Source organism: Bolinopsis microptera, chromosome 13 (assembly GCF_026151205.1).
Source record: "Bolinopsis microptera isolate Bmic1 chromosome 13, MBARI_Bmic_1.0, whole genome shotgun sequence".
NCBI lineage: Eukaryota > Metazoa > Ctenophora > Tentaculata > Lobata > Bolinopsidae > Bolinopsis > Bolinopsis microptera.
Genome location: NC_087084.1, coordinates 12,004,987 through 12,021,287, shown reverse-complemented (window position 1 = coordinate 12,021,287; position 16,301 = coordinate 12,004,987). Strand labels below are relative to the sequence as shown.

The 16,301-nt window shown below is 36.1% G+C and overlaps 2 protein-coding genes across 2 annotated transcripts in view; one reads left to right on the top strand and one right to left on the bottom strand.

The window, feature by feature from the left end:
- The window catches only part of LOC134824705 (citrate synthase, mitochondrial-like), a 102,943-nt gene that overhangs the window by 22,910 nt on the left and 63,732 nt on the right, over window positions 1–16,301 (bottom strand). The gene's annotated exons all lie outside the window — the stretch shown is intronic.
- On the top strand, window positions 1,016–2,108 carry LOC134824790 (uncharacterized). The gene is made up of 2 exons (XM_063836766.1): window positions 1,016–1,834; window positions 2,091–2,108. Exons 1-2 carry the CDS (start codon window positions 1,016–1,018, stop codon window positions 2,106–2,108), a joined length of 837 nt encoding a protein of 278 aa, XP_063692836.1.

Sequence of the window (16,301 nt, the reverse complement as noted above, 5' to 3'; positions counted from 1 at the left end):
TGAAAGGAGCTATTGGTATGCCGAACCTTTTGCCGGGAACAGGGAGAAGAATAGAGTTTGAAGTACCTGAACTTGCTTATAAGTGGGGTGTAAAGGTTTGAATTTTCGTTAATCTGTGTACATTGTACAGTTTATTTGTTTATAACTTTAAACAAATAAGCCCAGATTTTTAAATATTTCATTATGATATGTCACTCTGTAACAGATTCTTAACCGAGTAATATTTGTAGAAAGTTAAACCAATGAGACTGATTTTTTGCAGTTGTTTATATTTTTCAAACAGTGATTTAAATGTGCTGTATTTTAAGGGAAATTTACAGAGTTGTAAGCTACAGGGTTGATTTTTTATCACATGATCGTATTTTTATTCATAATTGTGATCAAGACTAATGAATTGTACCAGATTTGATTTATTTCACATCAATAAATTTGTGTGTCTACCTTGTTTAAGTGTTATCTATCTAATTTTGAAAAGAATTCTACTATTTAGAGCTAGGAACAGGATGAAAAATGATGAAAAATTCGAGTGGAATGAGAGACTGTTTGATGCGTCACTCCGTAACAGTCACTCCGTAACAATCCCCAAAATTTTTGAAGCCTCAAATTTTTTATTCCTTAGGCAATACACACTTTTTCTTGATTAATTATTGAAGGAAAATGTCTGAAAAGTGCCTGGAAGCCGTCAAAATGCAACTTTCAAGAATATCTGAGATAAAAATTAGGTCAGAATATGCGTGTACCAAAATCTGAAAATTTATCTAGTCACTCCGTAACCAAATTTCGACTTTTAATTACTCAAAAACGGATTGATTTCTCACTATTTTCTTTGGCAGATATGTAAATCGTAGGTTTGAAAAGCATTAGAAACATAATTTAACCAATAATGAACCTGTTTTCTTGGACATTTTTCGGAAAAAATGGGTAAAATTGTCACACCGTAACATTCTATAGTTTTGAAATATGCCCATCAGTGGTTACCAGGCGCGAGTTTGAGTATAGTAAAATCAACATTGACATGACCGCTGCGTTTAATACCATCCGCAGACAGACCATCATCAACCTCCTCATTGATGCAGGATGCTCTAGAGACGACATTCGCCTGGTTCAGTACCTCCTCTCAAATACAAAGCTCAAGGTGACGGTCAACAGAGCTGAGTCTGGTGAATTCGTGATTAATATTGGAGCTTACCAGGGAGACAGTCTGGCAGGTAAAGTGTTTACATTGACCCTTGCCGGTGCCCTGAATCACATCAGAGCCGTGATCAGTGTCACAATTCCTAGACCAAACCCCCCAGTCTCTGATAGAGGCCTCCCGTTAGAGTCCGCCTATGCTGACGATGCTGAGCTTCTGAGTGAAGATGGTCAGAGTCTGGTGAAGATACTAGAGATTGCCAGTGACATACTAAAGGACTGGAGCCTCTTTGTTAACGAATCAAAGACGGTGTTTACAAGAGTGTATTTGGCAGAGACAGATGCTTTGGATGCCCATGGCAATAAAATCAGAGGAAATGAAGAGTGGCGAGAGTCAGTGCTATTAGGATCAAAGCTCTGTTCAAAAAGAGATATTGTCAGCAGACGCAACAAAGCCAATGTTGCCTTCTACACCTACAAGAAAGTCTGGTTGAATAGTTCTGTTCAGATCAGTGAGAGTAGAAAGCTGAAGTTGTACGAAGCTCTTGTCACTTCAGTGTTGTTGTATAACTGTAGCAGCTGGGCTGCTCCTGAAACCGTAATGGCATCTGTCGACGTTCTTCAAAGGAAGCATCTGAGACAGATAATCAACACCTATTGGCCTACGGTTATCAGTAACGAGAACTTATATAAGAGATGTAATGTCAGTCCTCTTACTATAAGGATCAAGAAAGCACGATGGAAGATGCTTGGGCACGTTCTCAGAAGTGGTGATGACACTCCCGCTTTCTTATCTTTTAGATTTGCATGTTTAGGATGTCTTGACTACAAAGGAAGGAGGGGCAGACCTCGTTCAAATTTATTTGATTTATTATTAAAAGACATTATGACGAAGAATATTATTGTGATTGTAAATAAAAGATTTAGTTTAAGTAATTTCAACGATTTAGTGTACAAAGCTCATGATAGACGCTTAATTGATACTAAATAAAATTGTTGTTTTCTTGAAATTGTTGTTTTCTTGCTTATGGAGAAGCTATGGGTGAGTCGAGACTACTCGGCCACTCGATTTTATGATTTATTTCCTATTATCTTGTGTTTGCTGTATATAGTTGATTAATAATAAAGTACATTTTTGTGTCGCTTAAAACTTTTAAATTACATTTTTTCTATTTTCTCACACATTTTTTTGTTAGTTTTTTTTTCTGTGTTTATTTTAAGATTTTGTGCGATGAGCCTCTCTCGCCATCTCGCATGAATCTTGACCTGGGGCAAGGAAAATTGATATTCCTGTTGCCAAAATATTGATCCATCTGAAAATTTGCCTCAAGAAAGGTTTATATTGCACAAAGGGAATAGGATCACATAGGATCAGCACTTAGTTAAACTTAATTCAATATCAAGAACTGTTATTAAGAAATAATTTTGTATTAACATACCCTTTATTTAATCATATTTACCTTACAAGACATATTTATAACGTACGAAATGTGGCGGTTTTCCGAAAATTTCGCCATATTTTCGGACCGCCAAAATTTCGGTCGTCGTAATAGAATCCGTCGCATTATTTTTAGCTTATTCCAATAATTGTGGCTTCATCGATTCATTTTGTTCTTGAAAAGTTAGTGATATGATGGTGGGACAAATAAACACAATATTCCATGATGAATTTAATGTCAAGTAATACGTTTTAAATTTACAATAAATTACATTTATGTGCTAACATAAACGTTTTATAAGAGACTAAGTCAAGATAAACAATTTAATACCAAACTCAATAAGTGAAACTGAAAGAGTCGAGCCGGACCCCTTAGAGGAAGATGAAGAAATCGATTTATAAGTTTTATTTTGTTTCAACATTATTTTACCGATTTTTAGAAAATTTTGAATTTCCTTTGTGTCAGAAAACAAAATGATGAAAAATACCCTTATTTTCTGTGACGTCCGAAATGTGACGGTTTTTGTTCAATTTCGCCATATTTTCGGACCGTCAAAATTTCGGTCGTCGCAAATTGGTCCGCCACAAAAATGTCTTGTAAGGTATACAAATTCATGTCAATTTATCCAATTCTGTTAATTATCTATAATTGGGGCAGTCAGTTCATCTATGAGACGTCTGTGAGATAAGGCTGGAAAAGGAAAAATGATAAATGTGGGATCAATTTAGAAAATCATTTGTCTAATTTTTACACAAAGCTGTTCATTATACAAAGACCAAAGTATACACGATCGTCTTCAAGCATTTTCTGTTCTCAAAGTTTCCTGATTATCAGAAGAGATAAATGCAGCTGTAGAAAGGCAAGAAGCTAAAAACTCTTATCATCCTCAAAAATTTGGCCTCATGTTTTGGAAAATATTTGAAACCCCTACAATGAAACGAAAAGTTTTCAATGAAACGAAAAGTTTTATTTTACATTCCTTTAATCATAAATAAAATAAGAGCTTAAACCACGAATTAGTTAGCTAGAAGTAAACTTGAGGAAATACTTTCGGTGATTGTATATAATTATTTAAAAAACTTTATTTGGTTGTTAGTATTTTAATTATGGTAAGTGGTTGAATTTAGTGAGACAAGGTCAGTTTCTCTATTAACTTAGAAAAATTTCTACTTTACAGTAGGCAATGCTGAGTGGCAGGAATGAGGGACCAAAACGCTTGGGGCTAACAATGGCCCATTTACAAACCACTTCAGACATGGCAATGATGTCATTTATGCTTAATTCGTCTGAAACTGACCCTACTGCACTTGTAACATTCTATAAAAATCTCTTCTAAAATAGGTATAAAAATGCATAACACAAAACACACAAACAAAATGTTTATAATCCTTATATAATAAATTTCTATAGAACTTTTAAATTTCTATAAAACTAATAAACCTATATATATATTCATTTTGCACCCAGAGAAAGATATGATCACAGAGGTAGTTTCGATATTATGTTCATGACAAGGTATGGGGCTGCTGCAAGTTATATTTTGCTAAGATATTACCGCTTTTTCAAGCTTAAGTAATCTAGGCAAGGTCAATTTTAAAGTTTTTGAATTTTGTCGAACGCTGTTTAAGGCTAAGTTCCAGTCATTTGGTTCTCCTTCCTTTTGAGTGTGAGTGATGGTGATTCTTATGGATGATTTGAGGTGATTGGGCTTATAACAGGTGAATGTAGTTAGCATGAGATTTTGTCGTACTGTATTCCATATTGTCCCTGCTCTGTATATGTAGCTGTCTGATGGTTTAGGTGTGAGAATGAGGGTCTCTTTGCCAAGTCTGCCAGATGTTTCAAAGAGGGAGTATAGTGATATAGGGGTTCTATATTTCAAGACCTTGAAGATGTCATTAATACAATGGTAGAAGTACAGATTATGCACGTTCATGATTTCATGAGTGTTGAAGAGGGGTTTTGTATGCTCCTTTCTGTAGAATTCCTTGCCCAAGATTTGCTCCCCGTAGGGTCTGCATCGTGCACTAGTTTTAAATTTATCCAAGTATGCTTCTTTATCTCCAAACATTGTGCGGGCACACATTTTCTGTGCTTTGAACAGAGGTTCAAGTTTTTTGTTAGATGCCCCTCCCCAGACAGTTATACCATATGCAAGATAGCTTTCAAACAGAGTGTGATATAGATCTTTATGGAGTGATGTGGGAATGTTATCTTTAATTCTATTTAGCATGCCACAGCAGCTGGCTAGTTTTTTTGCTAATTTCCTTCTATGTGCGTTCCAGTTTAGGTCTACAACAAAATTACATTCATTTCAAAAGCTGAAAGAATGTCAACAAGCCTGTAATAAAAGGTCTTTTTAAAGCAAGCTTCTAAATTCGGGATATCCCGATTCTAATGCTTCTACAGACCTACACAAGTGCAAGTAAGTAGGTAAATATTTCATGCTAGGTATGTGGCACCCATTACGGTAACCATCCATTGAAGTTTTTGCTTTTCGCTGTACTATATTGCACAGCTCTCCATTTAACCCTCACACACGATTTCTCGAGCATTCGTCTGGGTAGACCGGGATAAATAATATAACAATAGGTCGTTCAAACAATATATACATTCAAATAAATCAAGTGATGCAATTGGCAGAGCACAATACACAGGTAACGGAAATTTCCCACTGCTACCAATATTATAGGAGGTACCAACAACCAAATATATATACACATCTACTCCATCATATATCTACCCCGGCCCATCACACTAGGGGCAGGGATCACAGGAGGGCCAAAGTGCAAAGAAACTGCTGCAAACTGCATGCTGCTAACTGCTGCTAACTGCTGCTAACTGTTGCAAATTGTTGTAAAATTACAGGGCTATGGGATACGTGGGGTGGCAAATAATCTTATAAAAAGTTACTTAACAAATAGATCACAATATACTGAAGTGGTTGGTGAGAAATCTGAAGCCTTGAAAATACAGTTTGGAGTCCCCCAGGGTTCGATTCTCGGACCTCTCTTATTTCTCCTATATATGAATGATATCGCCAACTGCTCCAGTCTGGGATCATTTGTCACCTTCGCTGATGACACCAATATATTTGTGACTGGGAAATCCAAAAAGGAGGCACATATGCGTGGTAATTCTCTTTTAGCTAGTTTATCTTCCTACATGCGAGCAAACAAACTCCATGTCAACATGTCTAAATGCTGTTTCATTCACTTTAAACCAGCATCATCCTCCCAGACTGACAATAATTCTGAATATACCCTAACCATTGATAACTTTCCAATAAAACAAGTTGCATCTGCTAAGTTTCTGGGAGTCGTCATCGACGAAAAGCTGACCTGGGAAGAACACATAAAATCACTTAGGCGTTCTCTCAGCCATGCAACATCAACTCTCTGCCGCCTACGCTGCTCCCTCCCAGATTTCTTACACCGCCAGTTGTATTACACTCTATTTGAATCACACCTCTCCTATTGTATCACGGTTTGGGGTGGGGCAGCCAACACTCGTATAAGTTCTGTATTCAAAGCGCAAAAATATTGTCTCAGGGTACTGTTTGGCGACAGGGAGGCATACCTAGATAAATTTAAGACCTGTGCTCGTGCTTGACCGTTTGAAAACCAAAATCTGAACAAAAAATTTTTCTTGAAAGAGCACACCAAACCTTTGTTCAAGGAACACGGAATTCTTGCCGTCCAAAACCTGTACAGTTACCACTGTTTCCTTGAGCTCTATAAAATCATGAAATTCCGTGCTCCGATTTCCCTCCATGAAAATTTCACCTGCTCAAGTAGGAAACCCACCCTTATACTAAGCCAAGCAGACCCCCTGACAACTTCAAAAGCAGAACGACTCGTATTTGGAACGTAATTGTGCCTAAGCTTGGTATACGTGACTACTGTCTGAGTGTGGCCTGCCTGAAGTCTAGGATGAAGCAATCATTGCTCTTCAACCAGCATAACCATGCTGATCCTGATTGGACAAACAAAGATTTCGAATGCTCTAATTTAAATTTTGACACCAAGTCTACCCTAGGGTCCACACATCCAAAATGATTATCTTGAAATTGAAAATTAGCTGGGTGGCATTTTCCTTTGCCTTACTAACGTGTGTGAGCGCAGTGTAGTGAGAAAGTGTTTTTAAATTAGGATTATGATTTATGATTTTTGAACTATTACATTGATAAGATTTATTTTTGATAGGTACTTAATAAAGTTGATGAATTCCCCTCCCTATTAAAATTTTAAAAATATTTAGTGAAAATTGATAAACGAAGATCTAGATATTGATACATATTATAACCAACATTGCTTATCCCCTGCCTTGTTAACAAAGAGCAAATTTTCTCAATGCCTTCTCCCTGTCCTAAAACCAAAACTTCATCCTATTAAAGTAAAGGCCTGTTGTTACCACAAGCTATTATACAGTCCCTCTCAAAAACATGCCTCAACCTCCATCAAAAACAATTTTAGTCTTCAGTCCTTCTAGTTTCCAAAAATCTACCGAGCTAGTGTTCTGGTGTGCACAAAAGCCCCTAAGCCCGTGCATTCCTTGCCCCGCTAGCTGCCAGTCCTTGGCAAACTTCCAATAGCAAAGATCAACTAGTCATTTACAAATTGAGCACGATACAATTTTAATTGTTTTAAATATTTGACTTTGTAAAATGAGCTAAAACATTGATTTTATTAGTTTCATTATTAGTTTCATTGTTTTCTTGAGCAGTGAGTAGCAGTTACGTTAGCAGCAGTTTCTTTGCACTTTAGCTCTCCTGTGGAATGAGGTTGTAACACGAACAGACTTTTGATATCTATAATAGAGGAGAAGAGCTACGACACAGGCGGGGCTAAGTGCAAAGAAACTGCTGCTCACTGCTGCTCACTGCTGCTCACTGCTACTAACTGCTGCTCACTGCTGCTCACTGCTGCTCACTGCTGCTCACTGCTGCTCACTGCTGCTCACTGCTGCTCACTGCTGCTCACTGACAGTTGACCATTGTTAATGATCTGGCCCGGCGCGCGCTACTTCGTAGCTCGTGCCGTCGGGCCATTTCGAGAAGAAAGCGGCGCGCGCTACTTCGAAGAAATTTAGACGAGTAACATCCGTCAAACTGACAGCAGCAGTGAGCAGCAGTAAGTAGCAGTAAGCAGCAGTTTCTTTGCACTTAGCCCCTCCTGTGACGAGGATATAATAATTAAATAATAAAATGATACTTATTGCTCATGATTTATGTGCAATATATATTTTATCCTTTATTTACAATTAAATAACATGACAAAACTCAAATAATTTATATAACTTCCCGATTTAGTGATTTTAAAATAATAAGCGCGTAATTTGAGCCGCGTGTTTTACCAAATAATCTGTTGTAGGTTTATTACCTGCCAAAACGGCAAGACCACAGGGGGAGCTGAAACCAGGTTTTCGATCAAACGCTGCCATGTGTAGTCAAACATCGCCAAAAGTTGCTCTCGTCCAATGAAATCGCTGCATTATGTTAGCCAAGCTCCGCATATGAATATATGTAATTCAATTATGCATACTGAATTGCAAAATGCAGCGATTTCATTGGACGAGAGCAACTGTTGGCGACGTTTGACTACAAATGGCAGCATTTGATCGAAAACCTGGTTTCAGCCCCCCCTGTGAGACGCACGTCGAGCACTTGTAGCGCAATGCGTTACTGTGCCGCGCCGCGCACTTAATAAGGCTTCTCACAGCGACTGGCTAGATCGGCGAGATGCGCTACTGTGCCGCGCCGAGCTGCCATGAATTTACCTGAGGACCCCAGGCTATTATGTTCATTAACATATAATGTTAATGCCGAATAAAGATTTGGCGGAATGACAGGCTGAGCGCGGCCCAGTAACCATGAATTGACATCGTCAATTAAGTCGAGCACAATTTAACAACTGTGATTATACTCGTAAAATATTTGTTCCAAGACCGTCGACGAGTCCAAATCGGCGCTTGTTTTGATAGTTTATAAATTTACAACGCATAATTTAAATTTAAATCTAGCTGGATCATTAAATATTTGAAATAAATACGAGTATTACCGGTTAATTTGATATAGTAAGTTATTGACTTATACATCATAAAATTAAATTTGCTTTCCATTTGCATTAATTAATTTGTAATTACAAACTTGTCATACGGTGTCTGACCCGCCGCGCACGAATTACCTGGGGACCTCAGGCTATCATGTTCATTAACATAGAATAGAGATTCGGCGGAATGACAGGCTGAGCGCGGCCCAGTAACGCACGAAATGCGCGGCTCCCCCTGTATAGTGAAGCGACAGTGGGGATCACCACGTGATACAACTACAAACTACAATGGACAGTTTTAAAAATTAATTAAATAGCAAAATTTTAAGTAAAACAAAATTTAAATTGCTTGTATTGCCATGTTACAATAAATAATAATATTATAATAAACATAGTTGATAGTTAAACTTGAACATCCGCAATCCAATAATAAATTCATGTAAAATACGTATTTCGCTATATTAGTAGAGGCTCTTACGGGCAAAAATACGTGTATTCTGCTACGAGTTTAGAGACCTAACCGCTAATTAGACACAATAGTATGATGTCTAAGGATCGATAATATGTTAAGAAGTATAAATTTGGCTTTATTAGTCACATGCTATACCAATGCGCGTTTTAAACTTTGACAGTCTATTACTCTAAGGCAAATAGAGTAATCATAATCATATTTTGTCAGCAATAAGATCACATTATTTTCTATTTGGTGTGAAAATATGAGCTAGAACGGACATAATCTCGCTGAGTTATAGCTGTTTGAAATTTATGATGAACGCATGGGTGCCAATTGATAACAACTAAATGCTTTTGCGCGTAGTGCGCGTCTAAAATTTGGCAATAACGCTTGCGGAGTGACAATATTCAAACTTCAATAAAGTATATGAAGTGGGTACTTCTCAGAAAGGAAAAATTTAGGCAAACACGATGTGACTATTTTTGGGTTGATTTAATACAACTGCAAAAAATTATTCAAACTTCAAGCAAAAAAGTCAAAATTTTTACTACTTTTTTGGATTTTTACCTGCGCTAAAATAGAGGGATTTGTTTTATTTTTATACCATCTTGTGCGGCTGTCTTTTAGCTATCTTTTTGCAAATTTTGCCGACATGCCAACAAAATTAACTTGCTCAAAATATCAAAAAACATGGTTTTTTGGCCTTTTTTTGGCCCAAAAATCGGTTTTTTGCGATTTTGACCGCACTAACTCAGTCCAATCATCTTGAAACTACTTTTGTTCGATTCTACGGTCAAAAATACGTCTAGTAAGGTGTATCTGGGGTCCCTAGCGTATCATGCAGACAATGCCCGTAAGAGCCTCTACTATATTGTATATACTACTCGATTAATTAATTCATCGCATCTCAATAATACATTTCTATCAGCGCGGTGCTAGTCATGTATTAAAACGACGGCGCTGAGCCTCAACTAATAGTAAATAAGTAAGTAAGTAAAGATTATGACATCATCACAAGTGTCTACAAAATATCATTGCACTAAATAAAAAATAATTTAAATAAATATATTTTTCCATCAACATTAATAATTTATCAAATTCAATCTTATTAATTAATAAAATCTAATACATTATCTATAAATAATTCATTAATACTTTCCAGTGGAATAAAGATTTATAAAACGCTTCTTTGCCACAAAAGGATGAAACCAAAGATATTCATTATGTGTCTCCTTATTGCTTAAATAACTGGGTCCTTCAATTTTCCCTAAAACTTCATTCGAAACATTCCAAAAATAAAAATCATTTACACTGTTTTTAGAAATCATTTCTTTCTTAAATCCTTCCAATCTAACTTTAAAGCTTAAAACTGTCGAGCAGTTCTTGACATCTGAAGAGAGTTTGTTCCAGTAAGGAATGACTCGCTCCGGAATAAAAGAAGACTGGAGATTCTTAACTTTAGTTACACTCTTATTACACCTATTGGTTGAAACTAGATTAAGACCAGATCTGCTCATTCTGAACAAACCCGATCCATATTCAGTCAAACCACTAGTTACTTTAAAAGCTTCGATAAGGTCCCCACGTATTCGCCGCTCTGCCAGCGTTGTCAAATTGAGGATATCCAGTCTGCAGCTGTATGGAAGAGTACCCACCTCATCAATAAGACGGGTAAACCGCCTCTGGACGCTCTCCAGCTCCAAAACAGTCCCCCAACTTCCATGAGCCGCAACTGGATTCCACAATTGGACACAATACTCAAGATGAGGTCTTATCAAAGCTTTATAAATAGCTATTATTACAACCTTTTCTCTAATAACTAAGTTCCTTACAATCCAGCAGATCATACGATTTGCTTTAGAAATACATGCTTTTATCTGTTCATTCCAAAGCAAGGAGCTATGGGTAATAACCCCCAAATCTTTTTCCTGTGCAGATACTTCTAGTTCTACTCCATTTACAATATAATTCGAGTTAGGATTATTATTCAGATTAGATTCACATTCACTTTCATTTTCACTATCACGCACAGTACAGGGTCATACCTCAATACCAAATTATTATAGGGCACAAGAACAAATTTGTTTACAATTATCAAAATTTGTTGAGCCCAGCGGCTTACTTCCTTTCCTCTCTTCCCCCGTCGTCTGGAGTGTGTGATTTTTGTTGATATCCGAGCTCTTATTTTTATCTTTTGGTTAACTTTCTGTGATTGGACTCGGTATTTTCGTCCCGGCCGAGTGGGACGATGCTTGCTCGCCAGTTAAGCTATACTGTAGATAACACTAATTTCTACAAACCACAAAATATTAAATATAAAATGTGTCCAGTATGGCGCAAATGCATAATTTGATAATTTCTCGACGCCGTCGTCGGGGTGAGAGTTATCTGAACCAACTGCATGCCCCTACGATTGCGTCACCACTGGTGAGCAAGCATTTGTTTGTTGTTTAGTTGTGTTGAAAGGGAACATTACTTGATTAATTCATCCATTCGGATTTTAATAACGATGAGCTATGATATACCGTTCATCTTAGATTATTGGATCAATCTTATTATATGATTAAATTTTATAAACGAACTTAGTAAAACAAATTTTAGTAAAACAAATTTTATTTTATACCCACAATCAATTTATATTTAGTTCAAATATTTAAAGTCAAAATAACCATTTCACATATAAGTGGTCATATTATAATAAAATAATTTGTGATAAATTAATAAATTAATTTACACTCAAAAATGAACAAAATATACACAATTTTTACCTAGTGCAACACTGGTTCAGCGCGCGGCTGATCGAAAAAGTTTGATTTGATTTACTAACTACAGTGTACAGCGTACATGAAAAAATTACTTACTGAATCTTTTAATACTAGACACATTTTAATTCAGATGTTGTTCAATGAGTTAGCCACAAAAATGTTCAAATTATGTAGGAGGGTAAAGGACACAATTGCTAGTAGTGCTTCTTTGTGCCCGTTGACTACAATGAACATTTTGCGGAGTTTCTCCAGACGGCTTTTATCGGAGTGCGTGTTATTTACTTGGTTATGCACAAGCCAGGCCAACATTTTGTTTTTGTGTCAGCCGTGCTACCAGGTTGCAGAGTATTATAAACACTAAACAATTATACACTATACAAATTTGCTAATACAATATCATGCAGAGTCCGATCTAGCTGCAAACGTCAGACACCACAGTTCAGCCGCCAAGTACCGTTTAAGTGAACACCGAAACACGAGGTTTAGGTGTCATTTTGTAAATCACTTTATGGATGGATAATTCAGTAATTGTTGAAGAAAATTACAGTCACTGCCACCTATAGCGTTATGTCATGGGTCTGATTAACGGCCAAGAATAAACGTACGTGCGCGCTTAAGAAACCGGCAAATGTTGAGGTAGGGAGTAGCTGCGGCGCGCTTTTAACATATATTACGTATAGCGCCGTACGGAAACGGCAATATTTAAGTAATTAAGTATTTGATTACATAAATTCCACGTTTTTATCAATAATCTAGCATGGTCCAAAACTGTTAAAGTTGTCATTATGCCACTCATTATCGAACCTGCTTTGGGCATCTAGAAGAGATCGGTTTAGCCTTGATTTGATTGAGTTACAGGATGTGTTCACAAAGTCAGGTTTATTCTGTGGATTGGAGTCCTTGAATTGATTCCAAAGCCAAGAAGATTTATAAATAAAGTTATGGCTTAGCTTTGGTGGTATTAGACGGTCATCCCTCAGTTCAGACATGTTAAGTAAAGAGTAGAGAGATATGGGTACCCTATATTTCACTATTTTAAAAAGTTCAGTTATAGTACGAAGTTTGTAAAGATTATGAACAGTAAGGAGTTTATGACTGTTAAATAATGGTTTGGTTGATTCCTTGGAATAGAATTCAGCTCCTAGTTTTTGACAACATAAGGGTCTAACAAGTTTATTATGAACTACCGATTTAGAGCGGACACACTTTGCACATGGTTTAATACGTGGATTAACAGAGTTATTAACATTAGACTCATATTTACCCAGTATTTTACATTGAATAGGTCTAGAACGAGCACATGTTTTGAATTTGTTTTGGTATGAGTTTGCATCTCCAAAAATTATTCTAATACATCTCTTCTGTGTTAAGAATACAGGGTTGATAACTTGGTTAGAGACACCACCCCATACTGAGATGGCGAACGTAAGGTGTGATTCAAATAGTGTGTGGTATATCTGCTTGTGCAGTTTTATAGGTAGACAGTTTTTTATGCGGTAAATACGTCCACAAGCACTTCTTAGTTTCTTATTTAGTGATTCGATGTGAGGTTTCCAGTTCAGTTTATCATCAATCAGCACACCTAGAAACTTAGTTGTTTTAACACGTATTATTATGGAGCCGTCTATGGAGAGATTTAAATCATCGGGTGTACTGCATGTAGACGATTCATTTACACGTTTGTTTGGGGAGAAATACATATAACAGCTCTTCTTAGCGTTAATATGTAGTAGATTACATTTCATGTATCTAGAAATAGACGAAAGAATATCGTTAGCTACATTATAAACGTCTTTTTTCGAGTCTGCAGAAACGAATAGGTTAGTGTCGTCAGCAAATAAGATAAACTTGCCTTTATTAGATACGTTGCATAGGTCATTTATATACAGGAGGAATAGTAAGGGACCAAGAACAGAGCCTTGGGGAACTCCCCACTCAACAGGAAGTTTATCGGAGTTTTCATTTAAGACGTGAACATATTGGCTCCGGTTTGACAGGTAACTTTTTATCAAATTCAGTGCGTTGCCCCTAATTCCGTGATTATTTAATTTGAATAAAAGCTTCTCGTGAGATATCGTGTCGAAAGCCTTACTTAAATCAATGAAAATGCCAAGAACGTGTTTCCTGTCTTTTAAGTGTGATTCGATATGGCTAACAGATAAGTTCAGTGCGTGGCTTGTTGAGTGACCCTTTCTAAATCCAAATTGGTTCTCATAAATGATTCTTTTAGCAATTAGGAAGCTGTACATACGTTTATAAATAAGTTTCTCTAAAATTTTTCCAAATACTGGTTGATATTGGCCTATAGTTTTCAAATAGTTCCTGATTATCTTTTTTATAGATGGGACTTATCTTTCCTAATTTAAGTTCATCTGGGAATATCCCCTGTTGCATGCAATGGTTAAAGTGCTTGGCTAAAAAGGGAGATATTATTCTAGCAGACTTTTTTATAACGTGAATTGGAATGTCACTAGATTTACCATTTGTGAACTCATTAATAATATCTATAATTTCATACTGTGTACAATCACTTAGATATATATACTTGGCACACAAAAGATTATAATGCGGAGGTTGGCTGGCTCTTCTATAATAAATACGACACTTCAATTTACAGAATGCTTGCTAGAGATAAGACAAAATATTATCAGACTATACATGCAGCATGAGTAACTGGTGGATAAGCCTTCGGTAAAAACGGATCCGGAAAAGTCAATGCGGCACTCGGGTCCTTGGTATTGTCGTCGGTATACTGTCCATTATCTACGTTCTGCTTTCGTAGTTTAAACAATAGTGAGTTCTAAATATACAGCTTTAAACCGATTAAGTATGAATGAATGAAATACCTGACAATCCGCACTCTTATAATCCAAAAGCATGAGTAACTCGTAGTGATGTATGATTTCTAGAAACTTAAAATTAAATTTGGCGCTCACAGGTCCTCATGAATATGTGATCGCCGCATAAGGTTCTGTAAATGCGCAGGGCACCTTCAAGCTTAAATTATTCACCTTACTGAGGCAGTCAACCAACGCGCGGCTTTATTTTTATGATATAATATGTTTTGATTGTTATTAATAAATACCAAAATTTAAATTTGTTTTCCTAAAAAAAAAATTTGTTTTCCTAATATGGACTACTTTACACTTGGCAGGATTAAAGTTTAAGTGCCAAATACTCTCCCAAATTTCGAGTTCTAAAATATCGTCAGATACACTTCTAATGAATTCAAAAATATTAGATTTAAAAAGAATTTCAAAGCAGAAGTAAAATTTATTTTACAAATATTTCAATAACTGACTTCGAACAGGAAGACAATTGACCAAAGTGCATAAAAACTGCTGCAGCAGTTAGCAGCAGTTCTAGTCAGCAGCATGCAGTTAGCAGCAATTTTTTGCACTTTGCTCCTCCTGTGACTTTTATTCTAATTAAATTTATGTTTAAATTTCATATATTAGCTAATATTTAAAAAAATTTCCGATAAATAATTAAAATATTTTCAGGCCATACCGTAAAAACCACATTAATATGACCACTTGATTGACGATGTCAAGAATGCTAGTTTGCGCGGCGCGTCGAAGCGGCGAAGTCCTCCAATATGACCACACACTTGTGCGCGGCGGGCACACAAAGTGGGACAAAATCCAAAATAGTGGCTAAAAAAAGTTTTTACATTTTTTTGTTTACTTTAATTTTAGTAATTTGATGCTGAGCATAAACAAATTTTCCATTAATCTAAAAAACGGATTAATTCAAATTTTTTTCTATAATTATGGCCAAAAACCATTTTAACATGAAAACCATTTTAACATGAAACCAAAATTGTAGGTACGCCGCGCATTTTTCTCCAATCTACACCGTTATATAAAAATCGAGCGCTGAAGCGAATACTGTCACATTTTCACTAAAATACTTGAGCTAGGAGTTAAGTGTTATTGTTGCAGCCCACAAAATTTATTGTTTCTATTTAATTATTTTGTAATTTGATTATCAACTTTGTTTACATCTCATGTTGCTAAAAAACGCTTTATCAACTTATATAGTAGTGGAAAGTATGTAAATTAGATTCATTTTAACTTGGTTGTTTAGGCCAATATATTCAAGATAATTTAAAACTTTAGTAGATATATTTTTGATGATGTGTGATGATGTTTGTGTCATTATATTTTGATTTGATTTGATTTGATACTAATTCCCAATATTTTAAAATGTTCATAATATGCTTTGTGACACATTTTTCATTTTCCCCATGCTTTTCGTGATCGGTTGACACTGAATTGGTTTTCGTGGTTCCTCTAAAATAAAAATGTTAGAGATGTATGATTTGACGGAATGCGAGAAACAAAATCAAATTGTATCAACCTCATTGAAAGAGGTTGTGGCCATTTCGAAATACCTTACTCGGGATTATTATGACCGGGATAAAGTGGTGGGTTTAGGGTAATTTCGCCATATTTTTCCC